General features: G+C 40.4%; 2 protein-coding genes across 2 annotated transcripts; both read right to left on the reverse strand.

Moving 5' to 3' along the window:
* Window positions 1–3,591: 3,591 nt before the first annotated feature.
* Window positions 3,592–4,478, reverse strand: LOC149817784 (uncharacterized). The gene has a single exon (XM_089984528.1). The coding sequence runs from the start codon at window positions 4,462–4,464 to the stop codon at window positions 3,889–3,891; it is 576 nt and encodes a 191-aa protein (XP_089840654.1). The 5' UTR covers window positions 4,465–4,478; the 3' UTR covers window positions 3,592–3,888.
* Window positions 4,479–13,625: 9,147 nt separating this feature from the next.
* LOC149817785 (heat shock protein 83-like) lies at window positions 13,626–17,587 on the reverse strand. The gene is made up of 4 exons (XM_089985895.1): window positions 17,275–17,587; window positions 15,943–16,084; window positions 15,580–15,860; window positions 13,626–15,428 (listed from the first exon to the last, which is right to left on the reverse strand). Exons 1-4 carry the CDS (start codon window positions 17,401–17,403, stop codon window positions 13,866–13,868), a joined length of 2,115 nt encoding a protein of 704 aa, XP_089842021.1. The 5' UTR covers window positions 17,404–17,587; the 3' UTR covers window positions 13,626–13,865.
* Between the last annotated feature and the right edge of the window lie 490 nt (window positions 17,588–18,077).

The raw sequence follows: 18,077 nt of genomic DNA on the forward strand, positions 1-18,077 counted from the left end.
GGGTAATACTTTAAGGGAGGAAGAGAAGACCCCCCACATACCATAGGCCACTACAACTTCAGAGTCGTCTACGACAACCTCAGGTAAATATTAATTCAATATTTTTTTAGTATAATTAAAATTTTATTATTGTCATTCCTATTAATATTTTTTTCTTATAACAAATTAGTAATTGCAGAATCTTTTTAGCGCAAATCTGAGAAGAACAAATATGTAGCTCATCAGAAACAAATCAACCAACGAAAGACTTTAGTAGCTATTAAGCTTGAGACGTTAAGAGTCATGGGGGAGGGTACCTTCGTATTATCTAAGAGGTTTCGTGCATCGTCAAACTGTGGGCCAACATCACTCACAGGTCATAGATAAAGGACCCAGAGGACAAAAAATTGGTGTGGCGTGAGGCACTTTATATAAGTATATTGTTTAACGATAGTTTGATAAGCAGATTAATTCATAAAAAAAGTTTTACTAACTATATTTTGATAATTTGGTGCAAACTGAGTTTGATTTAGACAAAGATATAGTTGAACATCATGTTGGCTCAGCTTGTTGTACTAAGGTCTCTGTCCATGTCTTACCCCTCAACCCCAAGGAGTCATCAAGCTTCAAGCTTTGGCTTACCTAGAGGGTGACACCCATGAGATTTGAACCTAGACTGCCCGTCTAACGGTCTATGCCCCCATCTCACTATGCCAAACCCCTTTGTAAATTTTTCATATCTTGAACCACCCATAGTCCCTTGGTTTTTCTTCGGGGATTCCACCCATTGATCGGAACTTCATTCCACTCATATGAATGTGAATCTTCTCAAGAAAAACTTCATCGCGTTGCGCAAGAAGTCGACCTTCTATAATCAGAGAGGGAAATTGATTCCTCCTAGAAGAGTTGAATCGGGTATTGGAGGAGTCAGTTCATGTTGAATCATATCTTCAATGCTTTTATTTGTAGCTTAGCAGCACTCCTCATGGCTCAGCCATTAGCCTAGAACTGATGGACATTTGAGCATAAGCTCTTACCAGAACTGATCAGGACCAGAAAATTTGGCCCTAAAACAATTATTTTTAGGATTAGCTAAGAAGGATATGAAGGGCACTTTGACCCGCACTTGATTAGGTTATAAGACCAGAGATTCAGCTTAGACTGCAACCAATTCTAGATAAGGTTGAATAGCCAATTAGCTCAGGCGTGGTTATGTGATAGATTCCAGATCAAGACCGTGGCCTAAGGGTATGTTTGAATTACTGTCTCCCATCCCAAATGGGATTAAATGGATGCAGGGGGACGGTGATTTTAACAAATGTTGGATGTGGTGGATGCTCAGAACGGTGTCCGCTGCATCTTTAAAAAGTTGTTCTTTTTGTAACACCCCTCCCCTTGTTACAAAAAGAACAAGACATGGAGAACACGTTAAAAAAAATGTCCTCTCTCTCTCTCTCTCTTCTCTCTTCTTAGCTGTCAGGGGGTCACTGACGCCGGTGATGAGGTTGTCGTCGAGGCAATGCGAGGCCGGCGATGCGATGTGAGGCAGTCGTTGAGGCTGATGGCGAGGTTTTCCTTTCTTCTTTCTTCTTTCTTCTTTCTTCTTTCTTCTTTCTTCTTTCTTCTTTCTTTCTTCTTCTTTATATTTTATTTTGGTTTGAATCAAATTTCTTTTTAGAGCATTTTTAGGTTTTCATATGTGAAGGTTTTTTTTAGATTAGGGATTTTGTTTGATTTTATTGATTAGGGTTTCTTCTTCGTGATTAGTTTTTTTTTATTGATTAGGGTTTCTTATTTTCATATTGATTAGGATTCATGTGGAAGACCCAAAATGAATTTCTTTTTTGGTTCATATCGCTGACCCCAATTGTTTTGGGATGAAGGCGTAGTTGTTGTTGTTGTTGAGGGTTTCTTCTTCATTCTTTTTCCATCAAACAAAGGACATTTGTTGGACTTGAAACAAAAGAACAAAACAAACATAAACAATGTTGTGTTCCGTTTTGTTTGTTCATTTCGTCCAATCTTGGACAAGCCATCAAACAACCCTTAAGAGACCTCTCTCTCTCAAATGGAAGCACCCTTTATTTCAGGAAAACATCCAGAACATAAAAATGAATTAACATCAAACAAGTTTCTTTAATTATATTTGCATAAGCAAAAGCTAAATTTCCTATCATACCATGTTAAAAAATATAAACTTCTATCAACCAACGGCAAATGGAGAAATTGAGAGATATCAAGCACCATAAATCTAATCATCCTTTTCCTCAACAACCAGTGTGCAAGCCATCCATCAAAATCAAATGCGCCAAAGTTGCTGTGTTAGAATAACTACCAAACTACAAACTCACCAAATACCAAAAACAAATTATGACAATAAATTTGGACCCTTTAAGGAATCTGACAGGAAAAACGAAAAAAAAAACTTTTGAAAGAAAGACCTCCACCAGTATCAAAGCCCTATCTTTTAAGTTCAAGTTAAAGGACCTGTTTGGAATACAGGAACTAGATTAAGAGTTAATGCATTTGGTAAAAAGTTGGTCAAACTACCACCTGGTGGTGGTTGTTTTGAAACTGGTACTTGGGATGGGAGTTAATGCGTTTGGGATGGGAAGTGGCATTGTATTTACATTAAAGCATTGAATTGACAGCTACTGCCACTTCCCGAGCTACTAGCTTCCAAACAAGGCTTAAGAGAACAGAGAGGCTTTCACCAATTTTTTTTAGTACAGTTCTTAACCTCAGAAACCAAAAATTCACTTAAACTAAAATAAAAGCACTCAAAACAAGGGGTGTCGACGGGTGGGGTTTGGTTCGGTCCCAGGTGAAACCAGATTTTCGGGTACGGTATCGGGCCCGGATGCAGTTCTAATCAGGTTTACTATAAGAAAAACCATACCCGAAGTCGATAAAAACTTCATAAACCAGATCCCGACCAGACTCAGTAAAATAATATTTTTTATCATTTTTACATTGAATATTTGCATGTCGTAATTGGAACTCGGGTCAGGCCCGAGTCTGGTATAAATTTTCACAAACTATACCCAGCTTCATCAGACCTTCAGATCGAGATTCGGGTCTTCTTATTTGTCACCACACCGGAAACCTATAGGGTTTGGGCCGGGTAAACCCGTCCCGTTCACACCCCTTCTCAAAACTAATGTTGTCAGTTTCGGTTGTATAATCGGCCTATACTGATACTCAAGTGAATCGTTCTGCATCGGACAAAAAATAATTAAAACACATTCAAGTGTTAATTAAAACGTGACAATTGTTAAAAGCCATTAAAATAATATTTAAAATAATTTTAAGTATTTTTTTACATTTATTAAAAAATAGCCGATTCAAGGATGAAGCGATTATCTGGCGATACAATGTATAAACTCAGCGATACTGACAACATTGCACCACCTTAACTCAAACTTGCAAAAAGGGATCCCAAAAGCTGACACACAAAAAAAAAAACCAATCCCAACAAAAGATTTCTTAACAGCAAAGTAGCAAAACACATTTACAGACCTACATATTACATCAGAACTAACTCATCTCATTCACTTAAACAAATAGTAGCCCACATTTTAATCATACACCCAAAAGCCAAAACAAACTTCATAACACCTGCTGTATATCCATTTCCTGGCTCTCATGAATTTGAAGTACAATACAACGATATGCTCAAATCGACAATCTGAAAATGCAGAAGAGGTTTCCATCATGTTTTTTTTTTTGAGAGAGAGAGAGAGAGCACCTAGCTCTTGCCGATTGTAGAATACAATACACCGACATGCCCAAGTACCCAAACCGATCTAATCAACATCCGCAAAACACCAATCAAGAAACATCGAACACAAAGAACTCCCCATCTTGGGATTTCCAGAGAGAGAGAGAGAGAGAGAGAGACCCGCTATTCTAATGGGTGAAGGAGTAGAAGACGGTGGAGATGTAGGCGAGGAGTGCGGTGGTGACGAGCGTGACGAGGGCCACGACGGCCCTCACCGCTGCCTGGCTCCCGCACGACAGCAGCCCCAGCCTGATCTCGATAACGCACACCATGGACAGCACGAGGAACACGCAGCCCATCACCGACCCGAAGGCCGACGCCAGCATCCCCGTCCGCAGCATCCTGTTGTTGATGCGCACCCTGAACGCCTCCTCTACGTCGTTGCTGTTGAGGATGTTGATGGCCAACTTCAGCCCCTGCGCCACCAGGCTCGAGAAGAGAAAGAAGCTGAAGGACACCACCTCGAAGACCAGCAGCCTCCGCGCCACGTCCGGTCCCGCGTCGCACTCTTTCTTGTTCTCCAGGCTGCGCTGCCCTGGGCTCGCCAGCGACAGCCCTACGAACACTGCGATCGTGAACAGCGAGTTCACGTTCACCAGCCCGTCCAGCGCAGTCACTTGCACGGTCGTCGTGTTCCTAGACATCGTCTCCCCGATCCCCCCGTGGTGGTTCCTCCCCTTCTCCTCCTCCTCTTCCTCTGACATTGTGAGGGTGTTTTGTGTTGTGTGGTGTTGGGGAGGAGTAAAAGATACTAAGGGCTAAGGTAAAGGAAGCACCTAAGATGGAAAGAGTGGAAGATGAGGACAAAGGGTAATGACTAATGACCTAATATAATGCCTTTTTTAACGTGTTCGTGTAGTGAAACCTCGCTCGGAAGGGAACAAAGAATATGTAAATCTGAATTTTGGGTTGGGGTTGGAGATTGAGGTGCCTTTCTTTATAAAGGGTATCTTTCAGGGGAGATTGTCCCGTCCCGTCCCGTCCCTCCCCTTCTTGGTTTTGGATCCTCGAGAACACGTTTGCTTGCCCCCTTTTATCTTCCGAGGATGAGAGAATGATTTGAATGCCGATCATATAAAAAATGGTGGGTAGTAATGTCACCCAACAACCACAGCCACTAACTCCCTCTATTGAAACGCGAGAGGACGGGGTTAGTAGGGGTGGCAATCGGGTCGGGTTGGCGGGTCAGCATACCTCAACCCAAACCCGACCCGTTTATTAAACGGCTGTGGCAAACACTAACCCGACCCATTTAATAAACGGGTAACCTGACATGACCCGCCAACCCGTTTAATAAATGGGTTGGGTCGGGAAAATGGGTTGGCGGGTAGCGGGCGGGTTGGCGGGTAGGGTTGGTGGGTTGGCGGACAGGTTGGCGGGTCGGGTTAGCAGGTTGACCCGCCCGCCTAACCCGTTTATTAAACGGGTCAGCCGGGTTGGCATACCCCCAACCCAAACCCGACCCGTTTAATAAACGGGTTAGGCGGGTCAACCCGTTTATTAAACGGGTTGGCTTAAGCCCAACCCGAACCCGCCTAAGAGGCCGGTTGGCGGGTCGTGTCAGGTTTTGCCACCCCTAGGGGTTGGTTGTTCCTTGGTGGCATTGCTAATGTCACCAACCATTTTATGCTATCAGCTCTCTCTAATGTTTCTTTTTCTTTTTCTTTTTCTTTTTTTTACAGGCAAGCTGGGGTTAAGCAGACCCCCCTATCAGATATCTCTTAAGCCCTGTGTGGCCGAGGGATTCGAACCTGGGCGTTCAGCTTGGCACAGGACTCCACTCTCTAATGTTTCTTATTTGCTCCATTTCTCACGCACCAGCAAACTTGAGAGAATTGAGCTCTGTGATTCAAGATCACATTGGTCTCGTTTTGCTCACTTCACGTGATTCCGAATCGTATTATCCACACTTGAATCACATGAGGTGTAAGCAAACATGGGGTTCTCAGAGTCTGGTTGGTTTGGTTTTGATTGATCCGAATGGGTAAGTTTGCAGATCCAGTGATCAGTGATGGACAGAAGACTTACAATGTGTTCGGCTCCAACCACTAGATACCACATAGTTCCTGCCCCTTCTTTAAGAGGAGTGCCCCATGCCTCTCTCCCATCCTTTCAATAGGGCCGAATAGATTGCATGTGTTCGACCCGATCACAAAACCGTGCCTTCATGGGTAATAGATGGACTTGCACCCATCCAAATGTATCTGATAAGCTATTGGGTAGGCTGATGCAAGGCAGAACCCAGGAAATTAGTTAGATACTGAACTTGTGTGGGTAATTCAAGATAGAATCTAACACCCAATTGAAGTGAAACCCAAATTAATAGACAAAGGATCTGCTCACTATGTACAAACTTGAGTTTGGTTCTTGGGAATGGCCACATGAACTTTTTTTTTATATTAACATGGAGAAACCACTCTCAGGATCAGAGACCTAATCGCATTGGCTCAGCCTGTCATACTTAACGATCACTGTTCTAGCAACATAAAACTCCGCGGGCTGACCCCTTGCCTCTAAGAAGTCGCCATGCTTCGGCTTGCGCAAGAGAGCCAGCATGAGCTTTAGATTGATTCAATATGATTAAATTGGTCCTAGCCATGTAATTTGTATAAGTAAAATACCCCCTAAACATACCATCGAAGACTTGAGAAGGAAGAAATGAAAGGTGATATGAAGGATTTAAAGTGATCAACTTGTAGCTTTAGACAAGGATGGAAGAAGCATGACCCATAAAAGCCGGCCCTATGTAGTTGGACAAGTCTTGATGATGATAGTGATGGAGAGTAATTGGTCTATTATAGTTCCTAATTTGATAATATACACAATATGTACCACTTCAATGTGTCATATCTAGAGTAATTTTTTTATCTAATCGTAGATGTGTACTACTTACTAGAAAACATGCTTTGCATCGAACTATTTCACCAAAAAATAATCTTTTTCGTTGCAAAATTTTGGTATGTGAGTCATTAATTTTTTTCTATATTGAAAAGTAAAACTTATACAGCATACTGAAAATAATTAAACATACTCATATTGTAACTACAATATGCCAAACACATTCATAAGGTTAGTTCTAACTTTTATTTTTTCTCACACACCTATACATAAATGACTTGGTCCCAGACCGAGGCTGTGTTTGGGAACTGGTAGTTCGGGGTGCTACGTTTGGTGGTGGATGTTTGGAAACTGGCAGCTAAGATGGGGAGTTTATGCATTTGGGAAAGGAAATGATAACCTCTCCCCAATGTTGTCGGTTGGCCAACCATTCAGGTGAATCGGCCGATACGGATTCTCAAGTGAATCGTTCTGAATCGGCCAAAAATAAAAAAATATAAATATTTTGTGTCAATCATAATTTGACACATGTTAAAACCATTAAAATAATTTTAAGCATTTTTTATATTTATTAAAAAATAGCTGATCCAGGTCAGTATCGTATCTATTTTCTGCTGATACTAGCATTGCCCTTTTGTATTTTGTACCAAATGCTGGATTTAGCAACTACCACCTCCTGCAGAGGTAAACTCCTAACTTCCTTTTTCAGAGCAGGTCTAACAACTCCACACCATTTGCACTTGCCTTAAATATTCTATCCTAATATCATCCTAAATTAGATTGAATGGCATTTCTCCTATATTTTTCTTGCTTATTATGCAATTACCAACTTATGTGTCCCTAATCTAAATAAGCAAACAGGGGTTAACCTATATGCTTTTCTTACCTAAGTGGGAAAATTATCCAATTGTTCATGCAAAAAAACCATTAAAAAGCCAACAGTCTAAAGGTAAAAACAAAATGGAAAAAAGTATTTTTCTCTAAAAAAAAAGGAAAAAGAGTACAAAAGATACTTTAGTTGAAGTAGCCTTTGAAGAAGAGGGGCCATACTCATTGAACACCTCTACTTTTTAATTTTTTTGTTGATGTCACAGTCACGTGCACACATGTGCATATCATATTTCTCCAGTGAATAATAGAGTATGGTAGTTTGTCTTCATCAATAGTTGAGAAAAGTATTGCATGTAAATGAACCAGCAGGCCCAGAACTGATGTTTGTAGACTAACTTTTTTTACTTGTAACTGCCTTTTATTATTGCCTGATGATCCATTGTAGGAGTTTCTTCCAGCCAAGTTTTGTCATTATTTAGATAAGAAGAGTCGCTCCTGTTCAACTTTTTCTAATGAAGTGGGGTTGGCTAACTTTATGTACATTGTCTTGTATGGAATTCTGTGGATCATTTAGAAAAAAAAACAAAAAACAGAAGCAAGCAGATCCACAAGTCACCCCCAAAGGGGGTTGGCTTAGTGGGATTGGCCTTGGTTATTGTTAAGGTTCAAATCCTGTGGGCATCACCTCCTTGCATAAGCCAAAGCCCAACATAGGCCCTCGGGGCAAGGGTCCTAGCCACCGAGTTTTCTCCCGCCCCGAGGGGTCGATCTATGATCTACCCATTACCAGGATGTGGGTTTTTTCGTGTAACTAAAAAAAAAATGGATGGCATCAAGGACAAGTCTTTGTTGCGGATGTGCATACAGTATCAATGAGTTGAAACTCATAATTGCAAAACAGATGTGTTCAACCTAATCAATTTGATAGAGATAAACCCTTAGATCATGTTTTTTTTTAGACTAGGAAAATTATTCTTTTTGAGTTGTGAAAATTTTGAGCATTTAAGTCCTTTGATTTTGAATCACCAAAGCAACTTTTACAAACACTAGATGCTGGTGATTCAAAAGTTGGTATTCACCAAATAAACCATGTAGATCATATCTATAAAGTTAAATTCACTTAAAAAAACATGAGCAATAATATTGTCTTATTACTCGTTTTAGCTCATTGATACTGTATGCACCTCCTCACCATAGACTTATCCTGGCATTGATATGTTGAAGTTTGACATGCATAATTTATGTGACAATTAAGGATGTAAAGGGTTCGGGTTGGATGTGGTCGATACCAGACCCAATTGGTCAGATATTGGTTAAACGGACTCAAGATTTGGATTTGGATTTACATGAAAAAAAGCTCATGCCTAATCCAGTTTTTCACATGTAATCAGGTTCAGATATCTGTTAAATCTGAATATGTGTTTGATTCAGTAGTAAAAATCCAAACTCATATCCGAATCTGATTGCAATCAGATATGATTTTGGCTTACTGGATCCAACTAAACAGAGTCGGATTCAGTCGGATATTACATAAAATGCATTCCTTTGTACATCTCTAGTGCTCAGAAAGATACGGTTGTGACATAAGGCATGACAAGAGTCCGTGTCGCAAGTAGTTAGAATTTTGGAAAACAGGACATGACACTTATTTTTGACATTTTAAACAATAAAAATGAGTTTTTTTTTATTAACCATGTAACAAAAAATTACTAGAAACTATGAAAACATATTTGGATAATGTTGTACATGCCCGGGTCGTGTCTGTGTGTCTGAACATGCCTTATTCGTGTCCTCGGCACCGGTCCTAAGTGGCGTGTCATTGTGACAGTCCATGTATGACCCTTCTCAATATCTTCATGTTAGACGTGTTGGGGTTTCTTATCCATCACTCTTTTGAATATCTTCATGTCTTGCGAAGATGGTACATCTAAAAGAGGGTTTTAGGGAGAAATTGTGGATGGATTTGAACATTTGTCTTGTGCTTGTCTGCCTGGTTGTGAGCATAGTGAGAAATCTCTCAAGATTTATGTAATTCTCGTGAAAACATCGTGAGAAAATACCCGAAAGATTAAATGCACGAGTTTTTGGCTGCCGATATTTTGCCGTTTTAAACTTTTGTCACTATGGTTGACAGAACGGGGTGGTTTGCCCATAACACCCGTAGCGCCTGCATATGCGAGAGCCGTGCGTTCTCACGACTGGTTTCTTATGAAAACCAAGCTCACATCTCCCTCTCCCCATCTGGGAAAGGCTTTTCCCACTGGGTCCAATGTTGTTTTCAAAGTTCTACCATCCATACGAATTTGACTTGAATTTTGAATGTTTGACAGCTGACAGTAGACGCTATTTTTTTTTTTTGAAAGGCAAGCTGGGGTTAGGGCAGACCCTACAAGATATCTCTCAATCCCCATGTGGCAGAGGGATTCGAACATGAGCCTTCGGCTTGGCACAGGACCCTGCTTACCACATGGGATACCACCTGGGTGGGTCAATTTAATATATTCGATAATGAAAAGTTATTTAGCATAAGCCTTGAATCGTGTTGATTTTTTAAATAATAAATTTTGATATTTTTAAGGCAGTTGATTTTTTTAATTACTGAAAAGTTTTAAGTATAGGTCGATTTTTTGGGATTTAATTGTTGATCTTTACGCAACAAACCATGTAGATTAGATTACATCTAAGGGTCAGATTTGATCAGAACAACTTGCAACAATGAGATCTCAGAAATGGTGCAAGAAGTGTGACATACAGGGTGACTAAAACCCAACCCTCAATAAGGACCCCTACGTCCTAGACCTCAATCCATTTTGGATTGACCAGGACCACCAAGACCTGCACCCGGACCCAACTTTGGGATTGTCTTGAGCCTAACTCAGGTCCATACTTGGACCTGGGAAAGAGAGATGTGATGATGATTTTTTTGGACATGGAATCGAGTCTTTCTAAATGGAAATGAAATGGGTGCTAGTTTAACATATAATCATGCTGCATGTTCTTACTCTGGACCTATACTTGCTTTGCGATTGGGACCTGGTTGGACACAAATTTGGGCTACACATACAATGGAACCTAGATTCGGATCCTTGCTAAGTGTTGTTGCTCAGGTATTGGTTCATACTCGTACAGCTTTGATTCATATAAATAAGATGTTGTATATGTTAGAACAGCTGGTAGTCAGGTCGGGTCTGCCTCTGAAACCTCAGATTAACCAAACCCAACAACCCAGGCATCATCATATGAACTGAGGATGTCAACCGGTCAGGTTCGGTTCGGACCCAGGTGGTACCAGACTTAGACCCGGTTTTCAGTTATGGTATCAGGTCTGGATCTGGGTCTAATCAGGTCCAGTATAAAAAAAACATACCCAGACCCAATAAGAACTACACGAACCAGACCCATACCATACCCGGTAAAACCATATTTTTTATCATTTTTACATTGAAAATTTGTGGGTCTTAATCGGAACTCGGCTCGGGTCCAGGTCTGGTATAAAAATTCAGAAGCTATACCCATGTCCATGTATTAATCAGACCTTCAGGTCCGGACCCGGGTCTTAATCACTCGGACCTATAGGGTTTGGTTCGGGTAGTGTCTGGGTAAACCCAAACCGTTGAAAACCCTTAATATGAACACAAGTTGACCTGAAACCAAATCCTAGTAACAGGTGTAATTTTTGGTCTAATATCCAACCCAGCTGACCAAGTATCTTGGATACAATTTTCAAGTGAACAAAGTTCCCTTGCGCCACCAATGAGGGCTCGGTCCGTTCGGTAGAAGCAGTTTGTGCAAGTCACCTACTGATGGGATGTTGCGAGTGCAAACCCCATTGGGTTGGGTGGTTGTAGACTCACCTCTTGTCAACCAGAGAGGGAGGCTTAATCCCCCAGCTTCATCATTAAGAAAAAAATATCTTTCACCAAAGATACTGCAAATATTTTCTTTCTTTTTTTCCTTTAATATTCAGGGCAGCTTATGCTTGCCCCTATTCTAAAAGTATGAACAAAATAAGTTTGATTATAGATGTTTAGGAACAAAATGTATTTAATGTAAAAAGTGTATTAACTACAATGATACTTGAACTCTTAAAAAGAATACTAACCAATATACCTCACAAATTGTAATTAACAAGGTTTAAAAAACTTGTATATAAATTAAGTCTAAATTGCAGCAAGTGAATCAACCCAACTAGGGGTGTCAATTGGTCAAGTTTTGTACGGATCCAAGTGAAACCAAACCCAATTTTGATTTAAGATGGTATTGGGTCCAATCAGACCTATAATAAGAGAGAGAGAGAGATGTCACTACAAGTAACAACCCTTTTCTATATATAAGGGTAGGTGCCTGACGTTTTTTTGTGTTAATCGAGCTTTGAAAAGATTGTTTATATTTTTTCTAAAATCTGACCATACAGATGTGATCTACATGGTTGATTTTGTGGGAATCAACTTTTGGATGATCCGATTCCAACACTAAGTTAGGTTTTTAAAAGATTAAAACATCAACGGTCTATAATTATAAAAATATTGAATGCTTAAAACTCATTTTTTCTCAAAAAACATTATCAAGTATGATTTCCTAATAAATCGATCATGCAGATGTAAGATCAGATTTTTGAAAAACAACCTAAAAAACTCAATCCAAGTTCAGTAGGCACAAAAAGGATCAGACCCCTCTCTCTCTCTCTCTCTCTCTCTCTCTCTCTCTCTCTCTCTCTCTATATATATATATATATATATATATATATATATATATATATATATATACACACTTGTGTTAAATGAGAAAAAAAAATAAAAGATTTCTAAAAACTAGGCCTCCTTGTATGGGAAGGCATGTGGATAGCATGCTCATTTTAATAAATTTAAAACAAAATTTATTAGAGGTAACCAAACTGGGGGACATTTGCAAAGTTGAAATTTTCCTTTTTTTTAGGCACCCAAGGGCACGACTCTGACCAGTGTGCCCAAGCTCGACCCAATTAGTTATCGGGTTGGACCCGGCCCAACAATATTCGGCCTGGACTTTCAATACATCGGCCCAAGCCCACCCTGAGTCGGATCGATACCCGACTTGACCCAATGTTCCATGAGCCCACAAAATCGTATATCTTCTATCTTCTCTTAAAATCAGATTTAGACTACCCAATTCAGTGAATTCACATCCAATGCAATTTAAAAGTGACAACTACTATCTCCTTCGATCTCGGGCTGGCTTAGCCCTCGAGCCACTAGGTTCGTCCATGATTAACTTATTAATTCGAAAATTAATTGGTTTATTAACAGAAAATTAAACACTTACATGGGGGGACCCAATCAGGATCCATATCTGACCAGTGATTATCCTCAACTGAAAATAGCCCAACTAGCAAGAGAACGGGCTATTCCATTATATTTCAACCACATACCTATTTTATCGCATTTTAGTCAAATAAATACTTGTCCAGTGTCCTAATTATCCTCAACCTAACTATAATTAATAATCTTTCTTTACCAATTTTACCTTTAAGGTTTCTGCCTTTTCATTAAGGTTTGCAAATTAGGCCCTGAGGTTAGTTGACGGAGACAAATTGACTTTACAAAAAGACAAATTTGCAAAAATACGAATAAGGTGAGAACTAATTTGCTAAAAGTGAGTAAAATGATTATACTACATAATTAAGTGATCAGATTTGAATTTAAGCCTCAAACTGAATTAGGTGGTGATTTAACTCCAACTGAAACAAAGAAAATAGAAAAACGCTGAGAAAAATTTTCATTCTTCATCCCACTAATCTACCATACGAGAGAGAGAACAAAAGAGGAAAGTAGTGGATCCATGGAGGGTCATGCAGGCCAATGATGTTTCGTGGGATTAAGGAAATAAAAAAAGGAAATGAAAGAGATAGGACGAATAAACCGTCACCTTTGTTTGGAACTAACTCCATGTATGATTTTGGTTAAACAGAAGTGATGTATTTGAAATATCAGATTTTGTGGGTATGAAATTGAATTATAGAAAAAACTGGGTATGCTTTTTGCAAATAGCCCAAATAAATCGATAATCCTCAAGTCGGGAAAAGAGAGAGAGAAGACAGTAACTGAGAAAACCATGGGAAAAAAAAAAAAACTGGTCAAGATCACTTATTCAAGACCACATCAATGAACAAAGATAAAAGGTTGCATGTAATCTATACTACACCGCATTCTAAAGCTAATTTAACATGAAAATGAGAATATCATATATTATATCTATAGAGTTAGAGAATAAATAACGATTACGACTCGACCAATCTCTAAAACGACCAAGCAAATATCAGGAAGGCTATATGCTCTTGATAATACTATCAAAAATCTAGTTCACGAGTCAAGAAAACAATGCTCGAAGTAAAGCTGGAACCGACCATTGCCACGAATGCTCAGCAAACGGCCAAAAAACCCAATTCATCTCTCGGTCTTTAATCAACTTCCTCCATCTTGCTCTCACCGTTGGCATCATCCTCCAATGGAGGCACGTCGGCGTCATCTGCTCCGCCAATCTCATCCTCATCGATGCTCAGACCCAGCTTCAGCATCCTGTGGATCCTTCCTGCAAAAGTGTTGGGCTCATCCAAGCTAAACCCAGAAGTCAGCAATGCAGTCTCAAACATCAACAGCACAAGGTCCTTCACCGACTTGTCGTTCTTGTCGGCGTCCGCCCGCTTCCTCAGCTCCTCCATTATAGCATTCTCTGGGTTAATTTCCATAGTCTTCTTGCTCGACATGTATGAAGACATGCTGCTATCCCTCAGAGCCTGAGCCTTCATGATCCTCTCCATGTTTGCCGTCCACCCGTACTCCCCAGTCACCAAACAGCAAGGGGAGTCCACAATCCTATCAGACACAACCACCTTCTCCACCTTGTCACCCAATATGTCCTTCATCACCTTGCACAGGCCTTCAAATGCTGCCGCCTTCTCCTCCTTTGTCTTCTTCTCCTCCTCTGTTTCCTCCAACTTCAGTCCTTCCTTTGTCGCCGAAACCAGCTTCTTTCCATCGTACTCCTTGAGCTGCCCGACTGCATACTCATCGATCGCATCCACCATGAACAGCACTTCGTAACCCTTCCTCTTCAGTCTCTCCAGGAAAGGAGAGTTCTCCACCGCCTTCTTGCTTTCACCAGTTATGTAATAGATATCCTTCTGACTTTCCTTCATCCTTGTGACATAGTCCTTCAAGCTCGTCATCTCATCACCACTCTTTGTTGAGTGGTACCTCAGCAACTCGGCGAATTTGGCTCTGTTTTGGCTGTCCTCATGGATACCCAACTTGATATTCTTTGAGAAGGCTTCATAGAATTTGGTATAGTCATCCTTGTTCTCAGAAATCTCAGTGAACAACTCAATGCATTTCTTCACCAGGTTCTTTCTGATCACCTTCAAGATCTTGTTCTGTTGAAGCATCTCACGAGAGATGTTGAGAGGAAGGTCATCTGAGTCAACAACTCCCTTCACAAACCCAAGAAACTCGGGGATCAGTTCTTCACAGTTGTCCATGATGAACACACGACGAACATAGAGCTTGATGTTGTTCATCTTCTTCCTCGTGTCAAACAGATCAAAAGGAGCACGCTTCGGGACAAAGAGAATGGCTTTGAATTCAAGCTGTCCTTCAACTGAGAAGTGCTTGACTGCAAGGTGATCCTCCCAGTCATTGGTCAAACTCTTGTAGAAGGATGCATACTCTTCCTTGGTGATCTCTTCTGGTTTCCGCATCCAGATAGGCTTCTGCTTGTTGGTTAGGGACCATTCATGGGAGACCTCCTTAACCTTCTTCTTCTTCTTTGTCTCCTTATCTTCATCAACTTCCTCTACGTCTCCCTCCTCCTCTTTCTTATCTCCCTCCTCTTTCTTATCTTCCTCCTCGTCATCACTGACTTCCTTCTCTGTGGTCTTCTCAGTCCACAGGTAGATGGGGTAGCTGATGAACTCAGAATGCTTCTTCACTAGGTCCTTCAGTTTCCTTTCCTCCAAGTATTCCAGCTGCAAGTATAGCCAAGATTTAAATTAGACCACAAAACGACTGGTACAATGAAACAAGAAAGTTCCAATTTCTAACACAACAGCAGCAAAAATATGCATCAGATAAACAGCAATAAAGCAAGTGAAGGACATAACTCAAAATGGAAATTACCTGATCCTCCTTCAGGTGGAGGGTGATCTTGGTCCCTCTTCCCAGATTTTCTCCTAAGACATCCCTAGTCACAGTGAATGAACCTCCCGCCTGTGACTCCCAAATATACTGCTCATCGTCGTTGTGCTTGGTGGTGACGATCACCTTCTCCGCTACCAAGTAAGCAGAGTAGAAACCCACTCCAAACTGACCAATCATGCTCACATCAGCACCAGCCTGCAGTGCCTCCATGAATTCCTTTGTTCCAGACCTTGCAATCGTACCCAAGTTGTTCACCAAGTCTGCCACATTGCAACCCCATTAAGCATGTTGGAAACAAAAAGACAAACCCACAAAATTGCTAAGGGAAGAGGAAACACATACCAGCTTTGGTCATGCCAATGCCACTGTCAATGATGCTCAGTGTTTTGTTAACCTTGTCAGGAATGAGCCTAATGAACAGCTCAGGCTGCCCATCCAGCTTGCTCTTGTCTGTCAAGCTTTCAAATCTAATTTTATCCAATGCCTATTAACAGAAACAAATTACCATATCAGAGACAACTCCACGATGAGAAAAGAGAACCAAAAATGCATGCAGATTACACCAATAATATCAAAACAATGTGATCAGCAACAGAAGAGAAATAAGTACGATAAAAAGCAGAGACCATGTATCTATCAAAAACAAGAACTCCATTAAAACCAATCACAACAAAACCACACCAGACGAACAAATTGTCAACATTATTCTGGCACACTTAAAAACAAATCAAACAAAATTACTGGACAGGAGAAAGGAGATGGAAGCAAATAGAAAATAAGGTCACCAAGTTTATCTCCAGGAAACCAAATGTTTATCTCTCCAATCTAAATTTGACATTACCACAAGAAAAGTTAAAGGATGTAAAAGTCCATGTTTGGTGTACCCTTATTGACAAGAACACTTGTGGTTTGAACTTTTCTAGTGTTCAAAAGGAAAATATAAACGCACTTGGAGAAGTCCAGAATTTGGCATGAAGGATAACTAAATCCAACTGTTAAACATGAGTAGGTGATCCAATGAAAAAGAAATGACCCGTCACAGCTCCCAAAAACATACTATTAAATAAATCTAATCATTGCTTAGATACTACTGATCTCCATATTTAGAAGCTTCTCCTTCCATTATGACTACAAGAAGCAGATGATTTTTTTCAAAGAGGGTTTGACTGAAAATAGTAATATCAAAACGCCTGAAACAGAGACAAGTACCAATATAAAACCAGATCTTACAACCATCACAGAATCAATCCCTTAAGCTTAGGAATTGCAGGTGTCCATAATGACAGAGAAATACATGCAAGTAATTAGTGAGGCATCAAACTGACAAAAACAAATGATTTCTACAATATTAACAATTATCAGCATAAAGAGATATCAGGCTTAAGATGGCGTGATCCAAAATCAGAAGACTAACTATTTACAACAAGATAAAATCAGATGTATCAACCATCATAGAACCTATCTCCTCAAATTTGGGAATGTGGGCATCAAGAAAAACACCAGAAAACACATAAACAAGCATCAAACTAACAAAAACACCGCGTTTGACGACGATGGTAGCCACTGAAGACCAAGGAAACGGCGATCAAGCACCAAACAAACGATTCCAAGGCATTAGAAGAGATGTGTATAGATCAAGACAGAGGAAGTAAGAAGGAGAGAGCAGAGACTCACATCAGAAGAGTTGCTGATAAGCTCACGAAGGAAGATCTCTTTGTTGCTGTAGAAGGTGTTGATGATGAGGCTGAGAAGCTGGTTGATCTCCGCCTGGAACGCAAACGTCTCGAACTCACCGCCCTCCATCTGAACCGTCGATGGAAACTACCAACAATGATGGAATCAAAAGGAGAGAGAGAGAGAGATTGCAAGAAGAAACGCAGGGGCGAAACTTTTCCTTATGCTAGGGTTAGGGCTAGATCGCAGCAGCAAGGCAGGATATTTATATTGAGAACGGTCTCTTTCTAGAGACTTCTATGGCTAACCCCCCATCTCTCTCTCTCTTCCTTTTTTTATTTTTAATTTTTATTTTTCGTAAGAAAAGAAAAATATCTTGGAATCCAGAAGCTTCTGCCAGTTCGGCAATTCCAGAATGTTCTGAGGGTAACATCTTTGGTTGTGAGAGGAACCCTTAGACCTATAATTTATGGACACTTCCGCACCGTTCATTTTCAGGATTGACTGTCTTGATGATACCAATGACCACTGTTTATGTTATTGGCCCTTTACAGTATTGGACGGCCTCGGTGGAGGTTCGGGTTTTTACCGGGTTGTGAAAATTGAATCCCAAACCCAGACCAGGATAATTCGGATCAGATCGTGTACCCAGCTAAAAACTGTGTCGGGTTGAGTGGGGTTCCCGACAAAAATAGTAACCCTAACCCAGCCTGCATATTGTTTGGGTCATGTTGGGATCCACTCAAATATTATTCGAGTCAGCATTTTTCAAGCCCATACTCGGGAATTCTGGTTGGAGACCA

Source organism: Nuphar pumila, chromosome 13, assembly GCF_984573655.1.
Source record: "Nuphar pumila chromosome 13, dmNupPumi1.hap1.1, whole genome shotgun sequence".
In the NCBI taxonomy this organism is placed as follows: domain Eukaryota; kingdom Viridiplantae; phylum Streptophyta; class Magnoliopsida; order Nymphaeales; family Nymphaeaceae; genus Nuphar; species Nuphar pumila.

Bases quoted from the DNA above. Each gene is read 5' to 3' on its own strand.
- LOC149817785 (XM_089985895.1), bottom strand. From the start codon at position 17,403: ATGGAGGGCGGTGAGTTCGAGACGTTTGCGTTCCAGGCGGAGATCAAC. The intron at 15,861-15,942 runs GTATGTGTTTCC...GCAATGTGGCAG, and splicing joins CATTGGCATGACCAAAGCTG to ACTTGGTGAACAACTTGGGT. The intron at 15,429-15,579 runs GTAATTTCCATT...CTATACTTGCAG, and splicing joins TCCACCTGAAGGAGGATCAG to CTGGAATACTTGGAGGAAAG.
- LOC149817784 (XM_089984528.1), bottom strand. From the start codon at position 4,464: ATGTCAGAGGAAGAGGAGGAGGAGAAGGGGAGGAACCACCACGGGGGG.